Source organism: Lathyrus oleraceus, chromosome 6 (genome assembly GCF_024323335.1).
Source record: "Lathyrus oleraceus cultivar Zhongwan6 chromosome 6, CAAS_Psat_ZW6_1.0, whole genome shotgun sequence".
Classification (NCBI taxonomy): Eukaryota; Viridiplantae; Streptophyta; class Magnoliopsida; order Fabales; family Fabaceae; genus Lathyrus; species Lathyrus oleraceus.
Genome location: NC_066584.1, coordinates 6,967,488 through 6,983,627, shown reverse-complemented (window position 1 = coordinate 6,983,627; position 16,140 = coordinate 6,967,488). Strand labels below are relative to the sequence as shown.

Here is a 16,140-nt window from a genome sequence, read left to right as displayed (position 1 = left end):
CTTCAAGTTTCTTCAAACACACTTCTTCTTTACTCTTCCCTTTCAAAGAACTGTCATTCTCTACTAGAAGTCTAAGTTCCTCAAATGTACCAAGTATGAAGACCATTCTTGTACTCTAAAGCATCTCCAAATATTATACCCGTTTTGATTAAATGAGTCAAAACCAACAATTTGTTCCACCAAAAGCTTCAGATCATCCTGATTGAAATCCATGGATTTAGGCTTGATAGTCATACTTTTGCCAGACTTGACAAACATCTATTGATGTTGAGAAGATGGGGAGGACACCTTTGTTGAAAATTCATTTTTAGGGTTTTTAGGGTTCTTTTGAAAAAGGTTATTTTTAGAGGAGGTTAGAGAAAAAAAGTGTAAGAAATGTGTGTGTGTGTGTGTGTGTGTGTGTGTGTGTGTTTGTGTGTGTGTGTGTGTGTGTGTATGTGTGTGTGTGTGTATGAAAGAAGAGAGAGAGAGAGAGAGAGAGAGAGAGAGAGAGAGAGAGATAAGTGTGTGTTTTTGATATAAATAGAGTGTTCTGAGTGAAAAAAGAATTTTAAACATAATAGATCATAAGTACAAAATGAAACAAGAGACTATGCGTTAAAGACAAATAATCAAGAACATGTTAGTTTTTACTCAATAGTAACAATCCACGTGTTAGTGGACATTTTAAATTTATGACACGTAAGCAGACAGTTGCCAAAGGCTGAAACAACAGTTTTGTCCACTTGTGTGCATATCAGAGGCGGTTAATATTAAACTTAGTTTCAGAGGCTGGGATGGCTCAAAGGCTATTATAAATTAGATGTTGGTTTAGAGCATCTGATCATAGTAGCTTTTGGACATCATCAGACTTTGTTACTCCAATAAGATGTAAGCACAAATTAATATGCTTAGACATTGGTGAAGTATAAGATTTTATGTAAATCTAATAGAAGTAGAATTAACATAATGAAGTGTAACTCTTCTTCCATAAGTAAGAATTACTTAAATAATAGGATTAGAAACTGCTTCATAAAAATAGAGACATACCTTTCTTTGTGAAGCTTCGGATCTGCTATAGAGATTGTTCTTGAGGAAAAAACATTATTCCAGCAATTCTCTTTAGAAAGATACCAGGAGTTATTTTAGACTCTATAGCAGCTGGATGAACTTCAGATATGTATCAAAAGTGTGAAGCACCAGCAATTTAGGACAACCTTAGAATTCCCAGTACTAATATTCTTGTCTTACTAGTTTATTCAAGATTCCAAATTTCCTTCCTCCTTCAGAGTTAATGTTTGGAATGTAGGCTTTCTTCTTATTGTAAGTTTTAAGCAACCATTGTCCTTAAACAAGAGTTGTTGCTTGGCCTTTCTCTTTAGCGTATATGCTGCAAATACAATCTCATTTTTTGGCACCCATACTCTTATGGGTCCTCTAGGATTAGTTTTGCAAGGCTTCTTGTTGCTTTGAGCCTTAGACTTATAGTAAGTTTTAGACTCATTCCATATTTTTTGTTTATAAACATTTTGTCTAGGATAAGTCTTGACCTTGACTTTTTATCCTCTTTGAACCTTTGATTCAACAACCTTGAGTTTTGAATTGTTCAGAATCTCTAACTTGAGAATCTTAGGTTCAAGTTTTCTTATAACTTTTGGTACTTGAGTCTGAGATTCTAATTTCTTCAAAAATTATTAGTCATTCATCACAAATTCTGATTGGTTCAGAACTTTACTATTTTCAGCAATAGGCATAAAGTAAGCATTCAGCCCCTTTGAGCAGTGCTTGAAGAAGAAGGATTTGATGGTTTTATCAAGATATTATTCCTTGGATTATAAGGTTTTTGATGATAACCAAGACCTTCTCCTTTTCTCTTGCTCACTTCATAGATCATGGAAGCAAGTTTGGTTCTGTTGTAGACAAATATGACAAACTCTTGAAGAGCATATTCATACTTATCAATAGGTTTGTCAGACATATATTTTATTAAAGCAATTTGATATCTTTCAATTTTTTCAATTTTGTCTTTAGAGAAGTTTAGTTCATCTCTTGCAAGACCATATTGCTTCTTTAAAATTTTCATATGTATGGCTTTCTGCTTACATCTTTCAATAAGATCTTGACACAAAGTAATTAATAAGATTTAGAGAGTTTAGAAAAATACATCTTTTGTATCTTCTGAATCTGAGTCAGAACCAGCTTCGGATTCTAAATCTGAAAATGTTGATGCCATCAAAGCAAGATTAGATTCTTCTTTATTAGCTTCTTCTTCATTGTCAAGTTCTTCCCATGTTGTCATGACACTTTTCTTGAACTTACTTTTAAAGTTATTCCTTTGAAAGCTTTCCTTTTTGCTTTTGTCCTTCTGCAGATCTGGACAATCAGTTATGTAATGATCAGGATTTTGACCATCTTTATCTGCATATTTGAGCCAGCCCTTCTGGTCATCTTTGTCATTTCTAGAGCTAGACCCTCTGAAGCCATCGCTTCTATTAGAGAATATGTTCTTCTTTTTGAACAAGTGTTAAAATATTTTAATGATGAAAGACATTTCATCATTATCAGATTCCTCATTAGAAGCTTCATCATGAGTGCCTTCTTTATACTCATTAGTCTAAGAATATTTCTCAGATCTCCCAATAGAATTTAAAGCCAGTTTTTAAAACTACTTTACAAGCCCATCTCTATTTAGCTCCATCTCATGGATTTGGAGATCGCTAACAATACTTTCAAGACTTAATGTGTTTAAATCTTTAGCCTTTTGAATAGCGGTAACTTTGGGTTTGTATTTGGCATGAAGACTCCTAAGAATCTTTTTGACATGACCCGAAGTTGTGTAGCTTTTATTCAAGACCTGAAGTCCAAACACAAGAGCTTGAAATCTTGAGAACATAGTTTCAATGTTCTCATCACATTTTATTCTGAATAGCTCATATTGTTGAACCATAATATTTGCTTTAGCTTCTTGAACTTGTTGATTACCTTCATAGGTAGCACATAAAGAATTAAAGATATTTTTAGCAATATACTTATCAATAATCTTTATGTACTCAGAATGAGGCAAGGCATCAACAAGAATTCGTCTCACTCTATGATGTTTTCTGTATATATTTTTTTGAGCATGAGTGAGAGACTTTCTGTCAGAAACCATACCAACACCATTGACATGAATATTAATGCCATCTTACAAGATATCATATAACTCATCATCCAGAACAATAATATGAGTGTACATATTACTCTTCCACCATTCAAATTTAGTATAATCTCCACTAAATGTTGGTGGTCTAGCAATATAATTGTTTTGACCATATGTACTTTCACTATTGTTATTATTCCTATGAGGAGAACAGGATTAGTTACTTCAGAACTATCAGGCATGATGGAAGCTTTTTTTCTCAAGATCTTTTTGTACAACTATTAAGTGTTATAGTACTGACTGTGCTCTGATGCCAACTTAAGGTGAGAAAAATACACAAGAATGGGGGGTTAAATTATTTATGTCAAAAATAAGTTCTCTTCTGATAAGAACAACTTCAGAATCTGAACAAGGTTCAGAGTTTGATGTCATGGTTGATTAAAGGCAGCAAAAATATTATGTTATCAGAAATAATAAGTAAAGAAACACACAAAGATTTATATTGGTTCCTCTTCTCAACTGAGAGTAGTCCAGTCCCTTTGTTCAACAAGAGATTTCACTATAATCAGACTGATTACAATTTTCTCAAGCACACTGGCTAGAGACTTTGCTCAATCACACCTGAGAGAGAGTTCTGCTCAAGTACACCTACAAGAGACTTCATTTGCTCAATCACACCTAAAGGGACTTCACTGCTCAAGCACACAAGAAATAGACTTCCTTTTATCAATCACACCTGAAAGAGACTTTACTACTCAAGCATACAAGCAAGAGACTTCCTTTGCTTATACACACAAGTATAAGACTTTCACTGCTCAAGCAACTTTCCAAGAGACTCCATATACTTTAAACAAATAGTTTAGTAGAATAGATAACAACTATACTCCCTCTGACCCAAAATATAAGATAAAACAGTGAATTTTTCTTGTCCCAAACTATAAGAGAAAAAAATCAACTTTAAACTTTTTCAAGGTAAAATTAAATGCAAATTGAATTTAATTTGCTTTCTCTCTCATCTTTTCTATAACCAACAACCAATTAGAATTATTTTTACACCTTCCAAAGCAATTTATTTCAACAAAATCTTAGTCAATTTATTATGTTTTTACATTTCTTAATAAGTGTGTTTTTGATTTTTTTTATCTTATATTTTGGGACGGATGGAGTACTTTGATACATAAATAGAAGTATAGTAGTTGTACAACAACCACAAATGTTCTTGACTCTTCAGATTTCTAAGATACACAAAGATAAGAAATCTTAAGATCTTATGCAATAACAGTTATAAAATAATAGCTCAAAGTTATGCTCAAGTTGTTGTATTGTACTGGTGTAACCTTCCTTAAAATATTTAGCTTCCTTTTATAGAGGCAGATAAAAGATTCGTTGGATGGTTGAGCATAAGAGTTAACTTAGTGAAGAAACATGCCGAGAGAGATGTTGGAGAATGTATCTTGTAAGAAGCATTGTCCCCTGAATAAAGGTATTGTTCACAGCACCTTTCTAAGTACTACGTGTCTACCAAAAGATAGAACAAACTTTAGAGGTCACATAACCATTCCTTGAGCCTTGCAAATCAAAATCCTAGTTTGCTTTATCCAGAAATCATGCGTTTTGACAATACTGGTCTGCTTTTTGTACAGCATACGAATCAGAGGCACCTTTATCCTTCACGGTCTGAGTTGTCACTAGAGGCTGAAACTCTATGATCAGAGTCTGAATCTTCAGAGGTAGAACCACCTCGTTCAAATTCTGATTCTTCAAAGTCATCAGATTCTGATCTTCCAGAATCTAATATACTTTGCTTCTCCACATATGTTTTTAACAGGGTCAGTTCAGATTTAAATACTAAGCTTTTGATCCTACACACTTGAACATATGTTAGTATACCCATATGTTCTTTAAGTACTTTGTTATCATCAAAACCCAAGGGATATGAACAAATCATGTTCTAATAGTATGAACTTAAGATTCTAAAGAGATTCGAGCTAATAAATTACAATTCTTCAATCACACCTGCTGAAACAAATCACAAGTTGGATTCGGATGTTGAGGATGATGATGTAGATGGTACAACTTTTAAAAATTTGGCAGGCTCATTGAGATATATATGTAACACTAGACCTAACATCTTCTATGCAGTTGGAATGGTGAGTAGGTTTATGAAGAAACCAAAGTGGTCACATTACCAAGCTACTGTTAAGATACTGAGGTATATTAAGGGGACTCTGAGGTATGGAGTTTTGTTCCCTTCTGGTTTTAAATTTGATTCAGATCTGATATGTTATTCAAACTTTGATTTGTGGGAGACATGGTTGACAAAAGAAGTACTTTTGGATATTTCTTCAAGTATTTGGGATGTCTCATTTCTTGGTGGTCTAAGAAGCAACCAGTGGTTGCATTGTTAACATATGAAGCTGAGTACATTGTAGATACTTTGTATGTGTATTAAGATGTTAAAATTATGAACTTATTGTAGGATCTAAAGATCAATTTTGATGATTGACAACAAATCAGCTACAAGTCTAGCCAAGAATCCAGTGTTGCATGGAAGGCGCAAGCACATTAACACGAAGTTCCATTTTCTGCACAATCAGGTTCATAATTGAGTGCTTGAAGTTTTTCACTGTAGCACTCATAAGAAACTTGCATATGTTTTGACCAAAGCAATCAAGACTGAATACTTTATCCATTTGAGGGGTGAAATTGTATTGTTAATTTTAGTCTTGAATGTGGATTAAGGGATGGTGTTAAAGTGTAATCCAAATTCACACTCAAGTTGCATTCAGATTTTAATTTTAGTTTCATTTAGTGGTTATAATTATATAAATACTTAACTCATGTTAATTTTGTAAAATAATTTTTAGTATAAGTGTTTTTTCATTTGAGAGTAAAAGTTAGTTACAAATTTTCTCTCTCTTCCATCATCTTCTTTTTCATTCTTGTGCACCAACAATATTCTCAATAGATAAATGATTGACAATGACAGTGATTGGTAAATCAAATCTATAAGGTCTAGATAAAGGAATTGAATTCAAATGTTGGAGTTGCTCTTCTATAACAAACAAGTGTACTATTTTTGAATCACTACAAACAATATTCTAAATATTTTGTAAGGTTTGCAAATCATTATCATATTAGCAAAGAATAAACATCTAGACACAAGTGTTCTTTATTCAATATTCTTTATTAGGAAATTTAAACACTTGTAGTCAAGATTTATTGAGTTTACCACTCTATATGAGTTGTTCTTAGGAAAATGCTTTGGTGATTTTCCCAAATCTTTTAGAGTGAGGCAAGGAAGTTCTTAAAGGTTTAAGGCAATGAAGTATCTAATACTGTTTTTTAAACTTGGAATTTGGCCCTAGGAAGGACGAATTCGAGGGAGACCAATCTCATTATCCACTTGCAGAGGGCTTTTTTAAATTCAGATAAAAGCTTTGTATGGACTGCCCCCGACACATGAATTGTTAGTACTTAACAGGATTCGAACATGAAAGATTGAGAGGAGCACACTCTCAAGTCTCAAGCTTTCACCAACAAGTCAATCATTAGGGATTAATTGTGGTTATTATCATGGTTATCTGTAACCAATGTATGATTATAGTAAAAATCTCTCAAGAGTAAAAGGAGTAGATTAAATTCTAGTTAATCGGGTAAACTAATATAATTTTCTATGATTTTCTAAAATAACATTGTTAACTTGTTCCATAAAAACACATGACACTTGGATTTAATATCGATTTTTTAAAAGGTGTTATTAAAGACGGCATTTTTAATAGCACTTAAAAGTGCTACTATAATTTTTAAGCATTATTATATTGGGCCCGTTGATAGTTGTTTTTAAAAACAAACATAATAAAAGTATTATTAAAGACCACTTTATTGAATATTGTCTCGTAGGTACTAATATCTCGAGTTGGGAAAAACTACAATAACTCGCAAAATTCTCCTTCAAAAACATTTAACATTTTTTAAATATATTTTTGACGTAATTACCATAAAAAATTATACATATTTTAGTTTATGACTTATGTTGTTCATTCTAAATTTCAGCTAGAAACTTAAAAATGGTAATTATTGACAAAATAGTGGGTGAAATTATTTAAAAAATGAATTGTTAATGAATCACGTCTGAAATAAGGCTTCCTGATATAAAAAATGAGGGTTTCTTAATGCACCACGCAAAATTCCAAAAATGTCCTCAGTTTCCGGAGATACATCTCCGGATGCACCAAAAGATCAGTTAACGTAAGATATTCTGGAGATGCATCTCCATAACATTTTGGAGGTTAAGTGGCGCCAGACTCTTCTTGTAACACCCTTCTAAATACCCCAAAATATTTCAATTAAAATAACAACATATTAATCAGAGTAATTATGCCCCGAAGGGTGTCACACAATCATTTCACTGCATTCATCAATTCTATCCTGTCATGCTCATTTATTTAATCAAATTAAGATTTATTTGCATAATTCGCAGCGGATACAAAATATCGACATTCAAAACATGTACCACATTACATGTAAAGTGAATCAACAACTAAAATAAAACATAGTCAAACATCCCATCCCGATGTTACATCTACCAGAGCATGACCCACTAAGGAGACTACACTAGACTCCATAGCACTAGCTTCTATTCAACTCACTGCTCGTTACCTGAAAAATAGTTGTAAGGGTGAGTTCCTCAATCAATATAATAAGTATTATACAACAGCATGTAATGTTAAGTAATTAACACATTAATTCACCCTAACCAGACTACACGCTCAGCAACGGCAGTATCCATTCAAACATCATATTCAACAGTAACATATAACGTATGTATAACCTCAACCATACTCAACATCAACAACACAACGCACAACACACATATAATACTGGAATACATCCATTCATATTATATGCCATACATTCATTATGCAATGAGACTCTATGCATGCGGTACCGACTATTTGTGAACATATAGTTCAACCTCACCGTCCAAATCCAGGCACGGCTACCAAGCCCACTAGTCCCACTCATTTGAGACTTAGTGACTCACTCACTAATTCCTCACCATGGGAATTAGCTACCACCCCAAATGGGCCATGAAATGCACGCTAATCACCTAGCATGCAAACAATCAACAACAGTCCAACAATGACTAACTCACTAATTCCTCACCATGGGAATTAGCTACCACCCCAAATGGGCCACAATGTGCAAGCTAAACACCTAGCAAATGCAACATCAACAACAATTCAAGAATAGACACATGCTCACACTCTAAGCCACAAAGCAGTCTATTCACAATGCATACATAACTGATACATTCACAGCATCATTCATAGCATCACACATCATTAACACATTTTATCACAACAGCATATCATATCATGCCACATAATCAAACACAGTATTAGCACACTCTACTAATACCTATACTACTCAAGACCCAACAAAACAACAACAACATTACAACGATATCACATCGGGGAGTTTAAAACGCGAAATCTGTCCTTCAAACTGATATGGCGAACGCCATTAGGCTAATGGCGAACGCCATTAGCGTTAAACGCTCTCATTCTGGAAAAACTGTCTGTCAAACTGATATGGCGAACGCCATTAGGCTAATGGCGAACGCCATTAGCGTTAAACGCTCTTATTCTGGAAAAAAAACCCAAATGGCGAACGCCGAAGGCATAATGGCGAACGTCATTTGGCTGTTATGTGCATAGATGTTAAATTTCTACGAATTCCTTTTCAATTATCGTCCAATTTCATTCATCCACTGGCTGTTATGTGCATAGATGTTAAATTTCTTCGAATTCCTTTCAATTATCATCCAATTTCATTCATCCACTATTTCACAAATTCATCATACATCAATCTAGTCAGAGATAAAACAATGGTTATCACTACCCAGTACATATTATCATATAATACCCTTTAACCGATGATAAACCCCCCTTACCTGAGTTAATCCGGCAAATCTCAAGCTTCAAGCTCTTCTCTTCTCCAACCTTCTTCCTCTTGCTCTACCTTTGCCCTTTTCCTCTTTCACGATCGCTTCTCTGTTTTTCACGTAAAAACCTTTTTACTCCAAATGGGACTTTTTCCTTAATTCCAACTTATATATATTTTCCAATAAATAATTATCCCAATAATTATTATTCCAAATAATAGTAATAATAATCCAAAATTCCAATTATTCAATTAAATTAATAAAAAAAAAAATATTAATTTAAATTAAATAATTATCTTATTTTAATTGGGGTGTTACACTTCTCCTTCCTCATTTCACATTTTACTCAAACTCAACTCAACTTCAACCTCTCTCAAATTTCTTCTCTACACCAAGTCAAATTTCATTCAACAATGATCAAGGGAACTCAAGGGAAGATCAATCTTCATTTGTAACATCATTCATCTTCATCAAAAACATCAATTTCCCATAAGTTTTTCGAGTTTTCGATAAATGCTTGAGTTTTGGTGTAAATGAGTAGAAATCAATGATTAGGGTTAGAAATAAGTAGAAATCATATTTAACATAGTTTAGCCAGTGTATTAGTTATTTGTTGGCTGAAATTGATGATCAAAACAATTTTTTTGAGCTTGTGTGAGGTACATTACACCATTTACGCGACTTCTGAGATGCAGAAAATTTCGAAGATGCATCTCTAAAAAAATTCAATGTTTAATTTTTTACAGAAAATTCCGGAGATGCATCTCCGAAATTTTTTAACATTTCAGTTTCCTACAGTATTCTTGCTTTTGTGTTGTTTTTTTGCACTAATTGTCTACCTTACTTTAACTTACAGGTATAATGGCTATAAACATGATAGACTGAGGTATGGCAGGGTTGCTCAGCACGCATCTGTTTGGCGGGTGAAGAGTCAGTAGGTTTTATAGGATCATGGTCCCTCTGGTTAGGCAGGGTCATCTGCTTCTTGGGCTCGTGCTTCTCCTTACGTCACTCCATCTTCTTCTTTCCTAGTTTCTGGAGATGTATCTCCGGACGCACCAAAAGTTCAGTTAACATTAAAATATTCCAGAGATATATCTCCGGAACATTTTGGAGGTTAAGTCGCTCCAGACTCTTTTCCTTCCTTATTTCACATTGTACTCAAACTCCACTCAACTTCAACCTCTCTCAAATTTCTTCTCTACACCAAGTCAAATTTCATTCAACGAGGATCAATGGAACTCAAGGGAACATCAATCTTCATCTGTAACATCATCCATCTTCATCAAAAACATCAATTTCTTGTAAGTTTTTTGAGTTTTTGACAAATGTTTAAGTTTTGGTGTAAATGAGTAGAAATTAATTATTAGGGTTAGAAATGAGTATAAATCACATTTAAGATAGTTTAGTCATAGTATATTAGTTATTTGTTGGCTGAAATTGATGGAGGATTTGGAAGACCAAAGGTGCCCATGCTAGATTTGTATACCTGAAGAAGGTATATGAGGATGTTATCCTAAGTGCACAGCAGGCTGATGGTGATGATGAGTAGGTGGCACTCCAAAAATCGCACGGATTGAGAGAATACCTGCTTTATTTGGTTGGCACTATGATTTTTATGGTCAAGAGTGCCACCTATACAGACATCGTTTACCTACGTTACTTTGTGGATTTCGAGCGGATCCATGAGTACAATTGGGGGGCGGCTTGTTTGGTCTACCTGTACTCGAAGTTGAGAGAGGGTTGTATGTGAAAGATGAAGCAGGTCACGGTTAACGTCACACTATTGACGGTAATAATTATATTTTTTAATGTTTCTTTGTCATTTTCATTTCATCTTTGCAAATCCATTACTGATAATTCGTGTGATCAAAACTTTTCATTTCAGGCTTGGATCCTCTAACACTTCTCGTGCATCTCTGGTTGGCCGAGTGTTGAGACTTACACTAAGGATATATCGCGTGCTACTGCTTTTCCCTGCTCGGAGGGAACCATGGAACTGAGCCTTATAGAGTCTATCTTGACCGTTTGGTTGTTGAGGACATGAACTTCAACAGCTATGTTGATCACCGTGAGACACGGTCTTTTGATGAAATAGTGTTATACTCTGGATGGTTGGCCCTTTGATCGCGTCTCACTGCTCCTCATCTGCCTGAGCACGTCATGTGGCAGTTCGGCTACACTCAGACCATTCCCAGGTGTAACACCTCGATTTTATTTAAATTATTTTTCATAATTTAATTATGTGGTAGTTGTGGTAAAGTTGTGCTGATTGGTGTTTTGATGTGTTGTGTATCCTTGGTGTGGGGTAGTTGCCTTAGAAATTAAGGTGTTAGGGAGTGTGTGAGTCAAAGTGTAGAGGGGTGGTGTGGTGAGTAAAACTAATTAACTATTTTAGTTATTATTTGATTTAATTAGTTAATTGAGTGGATTATTATTATTATTTATTAATATTATTAGTAATATTATTATTATTATTAAGAAATTAATGATAATATAATAAGTTAATAAAATAATAAGAATTAAAAATAAAAATAGAAAAGGGGAATTGGGATAAAAACTCAGAGTACGTATCATTTGGGAGAAAAGAGAAGAAATGGAGAAAGGGAGAAGAAGAGGCTAGGGCTCCAGGGGAGATTCACCATGTTGAAGTTTAAAGAATCTATTGTTAGAAACTCTAAGGTAAGGGTGGGGTTCTGATTGTCTAAGGGTTAAAATGATGATGGTGGGTAGATTATTCCATGTAGGTTTTGTGTTTTCTTCTTTATGTTCATGATCATTATAATATTTGTCAATTGTTAAATTATGGGAATGATGATGTTATGACTGATGTTGGAATGATGAATTGTTTTTGTTAGAATCATAAAATTGATTGGATTACTTGTTGTCAATGTTGTATGGTTGATGTTGATTCGAGTCAGAGTCGGAATTGAGTTATGATTATTTTCTGTGTAAATAAGTTAGTTTTTGAGCGTTGGAAAACTATTTTTTCATGTTAAAATATAGTACAAATGTTATGTAATAAAAATGGGGTTTTGGGATGGGTTTCAAGTAATTTTCGGTTTGAAAAAGTTGCAGAAAAGTGCTTATGCGAGAGTGTATCAGTTACCAGAAATGGAGTAACGGGTTACACTGCTTAAAAACAACCTTTTTGGGCAAAATTTGAGGGGTGTAACCGGTTATTGGTTTTATGGTCAAGAGTGCCACCTATACAAACATCGTTTACCTACGTAGGGGCTGGAAAAGGGGGTGCAACTGATTATTAGTTTTTGGGTAACCAGTTACCGTGTGTATGTGACACTATGGGTTGCATTACTCGATGTAGTGTAACCGGTTACTGGTTTTGGGGTAACCGGTTACACTAGAAGCAATTTCTTAAAAATTTATAAGTTCATAACTTTTATTCCGAGTGTCCGATTCGAGTGATATTCAAAGTGTCGGAAAGCTGAAAACGTGTATTGTCATTTAAAATTGGTTTAAGTACCTGAAAGTGAATATCTTTTGTGTGATAGTGTTGATATGCATTGAAATGTGTATGTGATGGTGTGATATAATCTTAAATGCATTGTTATTGCTTGTTATTTTATATGTTCATGTTGTTGAGTTGTATAACATGTGTTTGATACATGGTGATCAGTAATGGTGGTGTACATTGACTATGGGATGGGTCATTATGCATGATGTTGTTATGCATGTATAATATGTGACATGCATTCATGTTGTTAGATAAATGGTCATATGTTGGTGAGCATCAAATCACATTATGTGGATTGGGCCGGTAGCTGATTTCGGAGGTGATGGAATCAGTGAGACATTATCGAAGGTGATGCTAACAAATTTATGACTTTGATCTTAGGAGGTGAGGATCGAAGTGGTAAACCTGAGTGTTCACGTATTGGTACCACATGCATTGAGTCGAGTTATTGAGTCTCATTGCATTGTACATTGGTTGCATATGTTATTGTGTTGGATGGTTGATTTTGTTGTTATTATGTTTGATGGTTGCTATGTTGCTATTATGTGTGAATAGTCTTGTATGGATTATGTGGAATTGTGTTGTGGAATGGGTGATATGCATGTGATAATCTAATGCTTACTTATTATCATGTTTTCCTTTATATAATTATGATATCTCACCCCTTCTGTTTGAATGTTGCCTCCACTTAGGTAACGTGCAAATAATCCGCAGTAGGAGATCATTTGTGAATAGAAGATGAAGTCTTCCATTTTATTTTTGTGTCGGCGTCTGCTCTGATGTGTAACATTGGGGAATTGGAATGTTGTGTATTTCTTTATGTTTTAACATTCCTTATATGACATGTTATGTTGATGTTGGATATGTTGAGTTAACTGTTTGTTATTGTTGTTCCGCTGCGATTTAATAAAAGTTAACATTCAGATATGTGGTTATTACTACTATGTTTATAACTGTAAAGTGTTACATGTCTTTTCGATTGAGCAGGTTGATTGTATGTTGTAGTGTGGCATCCTAAATTGCATGTTGATTTGTTTTACTCTGATAAATGTTTTAAATTTACGTGGGGAAAATTCAGGGGGTTACATAGTGGTATCAGAGAAAGTTGGTATGTCTGGCCAAGTTATCGAGTCGGTGTGGTGTGATATTTGAATATTGTCAATGTTGTCTCTTTAACCATTGTTGTTGATGGTGGTGTGAAACAGAAAATGGTTGGAAGAAACGATGTTGTTATTGTTACTGCTTTGCAGGTTGTTGCTCGGGTTGTGCAGTATCATCATAATGCTGGTGGGAACGACGAGTTCTGACATTTGGGGAAGTTATGGAGGAACAATCTGCCTACTTTCAAGGGTAGGTATGATCCTGATGGAGCGCGGACTTGGCTCAAGGAGATTGAGACGATTTTCAAAGTGATGTATTTCTCTGAAGCACAGAAGGTGCGGTTCGGTACACATATGTTAGCTGAGGAAGCTTGTGACTGGTGGATCAACATTCGTCAGGTGTTGGATGTTGCAGCTGAAGTTGTAACTTGGGCTGTGTTCCGTGGGGAATTTCCGAGAAAGTACTTTCCTGATGATGTTTGTGGGAAGAAGGAGATTGAGTTTTTGGAGATGAAGCAGGGTAACTTGTCGGTTATTGAGTATGTTTCCAGATTTGTTGAACTTGCTAAGTTCTACTCTCATTATAGTGAGGTGACTACTAAGTTCTCGAAGTGTATCAAATTCAAGAATGGTTTGCATCCTGAGATTAAGCAGGTGATTCGATGTCAACAAATCATAAGGTTTCCAGAGTTGGTGAACAGCTGTAGAATTTATGAGGATGATAGGAAGGCTCGATCGGCTTACTACAAGGGGTAGAGCGAGAGAAAAGGAAAGCAGAATCTGAACTATGGGAAGCCATATAATGCTCCTACTGATAAAGGTAAATAGAGATCTGCTGATGGTAAGAGGCCAAGTGGGGGAGGTGCCCCTACTTCTCTTAAGTGCTATAGGTACGGTGAGTTGGGTCATCGTGTTAGTGAATGAAAGAGTGATGTGAAGAAGTGTTACAAGTGTGGGAAGGCAGGACATCCGGTTGCCGATTGCAAAGAGAACATGGTGACTTGCTACAACTATGGTGAACCAGGATATATCAGCACTCATTGCTCGAAGCCTAATAAAGCTTCAACTAGAGAAAAGGTGTTTGCTCTGACGGGGACTCAGACTTCCAGTGATGACAGGTTGATCAGAGATATATGTTATACTAATAATACACATTTGATTGTTATTATCGATACTGGTGCTACTCATTCTTTTATTGTTGTTAACTGTGTGAAAAGGCTAGGTCTTGTTGTGTCTTCTACGAGTGGAGAAATGGTTATCGAAACTCCTGTTAAGGGTTCGGTGACTACTACTTCAGTTTGTTTTAATTGTCGTATGTTTATCTTTGATAAAGATTTCAACATTGAACTTATTTTCTTGCCATTGGAGAATCTTGATGTTATCTTAGGGATAAATTGGTTGGAGTTTAATCATGTTTATATCAATTGTTATAACAAGTCGGTGTGGTTTCTTACACTTAGTGAAGAGGAAGAGTCTGGTTTCTTGTCTACTAGAGAGTTGAAGGAGCTTTTGGAAGAGGAAGCTCAGGTGTTTGTGTTGTTCGCGGCGTTATCTGCTAAGAGTCAGGAAGTGGTTGATGAATTGTAGGTAGTGCGGGATTTTCCAGAGGTGTTTCCAGATGACATTTCAGATGTACCGCCAGAGAGAGAGGTGGAGTGTTCTATTGATCTTGTCCCTGGTACCATACCTGTTTCTATGGCACCATACAGGATGTTTGCATTGGAGTTAGTAGAGTTGAAGGAACAATTAGAAGATTTACTAGAGAATAGGTTTCTGAGACCAAGTGTGTCTCCTTGGGGAGCTCCGGTGTTGTTGGTAAAGAAGATAGATGGTAGCATGAGGTTGTGTGTGGATTATTGGATGTTGAATAAAGTGACAATTAAGATGAAGTGTCCACTTCTGAGAATAGATGACTTGATGGATCACTTGGTGGGTGCACGTATGTTTAGAAAAATCTATTTGAGGTAAGGTTACCACCAGATCATAGTGAAGGATGAATATGTACGAAAGACGACATTTAGAACTTGATATGGACACTATGAGTATTTTGTGATGTCGTTCGGTGTTTATAATGCACCCGGAGTATTTATGGAGTACATGAATTGTATCTTTCATACTTATTTGGATAGTTTTGTTATGGTATTTATTGATGACATTCTGATTTATTCTAAATCAGAAGAAGAACATGATGAGCATTTGTGAGTTGTATTGCAAGTGTTGAAGGAGAATAAGCTTTATGCTAAGTTGTCGAAGTGTGAATTTTGGTTGAAAGAGGTTGGCTTTCATGATCATGTTATTTCAGGTGGTGGTGTTATTGTGGATCCATCCAAGGTAGATGCAGTTCTACAATGGGAGGATCCAAAGTCGATGACAAAGATTAGAAGCTTTTGGGGCTTAGATGGTTATTACCACATATTTATTGAAAGCTTTTCCAAGTTGGTACTTCCGTTAACTCAGTTGACCTGCAAAGGTAAACTGTTTGTGTGGGACGTTCATT

The 16,140-nt window shown here is 35.1% G+C and overlaps 2 protein-coding genes across 2 annotated transcripts; one reads left to right on the top strand and one right to left on the bottom strand.

Moving 5' to 3' along the window:
• Positions 1-1,744: 1,744 nt before the first annotated feature.
• LOC127093621 (uncharacterized) lies at positions 1,745-4,888 on the bottom strand. Its single transcript, XM_051032563.1, has 5 exons — positions 4,743-4,888; positions 3,168-3,317; positions 2,654-3,116; positions 2,144-2,488; positions 1,745-2,074 (listed from the first exon to the last, which is right to left on the bottom strand). The coding sequence occupies exons 1-5, from the start codon at positions 4,886-4,888 to the stop codon at positions 1,745-1,747; spliced, it is 1,434 nt and encodes a 477-aa protein (XP_050888520.1).
• Positions 4,889-13,955: 9,067 nt separating this feature from the next.
• On the top strand, positions 13,956-14,399 carry LOC127093620 (uncharacterized). Its single transcript, XM_051032562.1, has one exon. The coding sequence runs from the start codon at positions 13,956-13,958 to the stop codon at positions 14,397-14,399; it is 444 nt and encodes a 147-aa protein (XP_050888519.1).
• Positions 14,400-16,140: the final 1,741 nt, after the last annotated feature.

Coding starts and splice junctions, on each gene's coding strand:
- LOC127093621 (XM_051032563.1), bottom strand. CDS start 4,888: ATGACTTTGAAGAATCAGAATTTGAACGAGGTGGTTCTACCTCTGAAG. Junction 2,489..2,653: donor AGCTAAATAGAGATGGGCTT/GTAAAGTAGTTT, acceptor TTGTTCAAAAAG/AAGAACATATTCTCTAATAG. Junction 2,075..2,143: donor ATTCAGAAGATACAAAAGAT/GTATTTTTCTAA, acceptor AGATGTAAGCAG/AAAGCCATACATATGAAAAT.
- LOC127093620 (XM_051032562.1), top strand. CDS start 13,956: ATGTATTTCTCTGAAGCACAGAAGGTGCGGTTCGGTACACATATGTTA.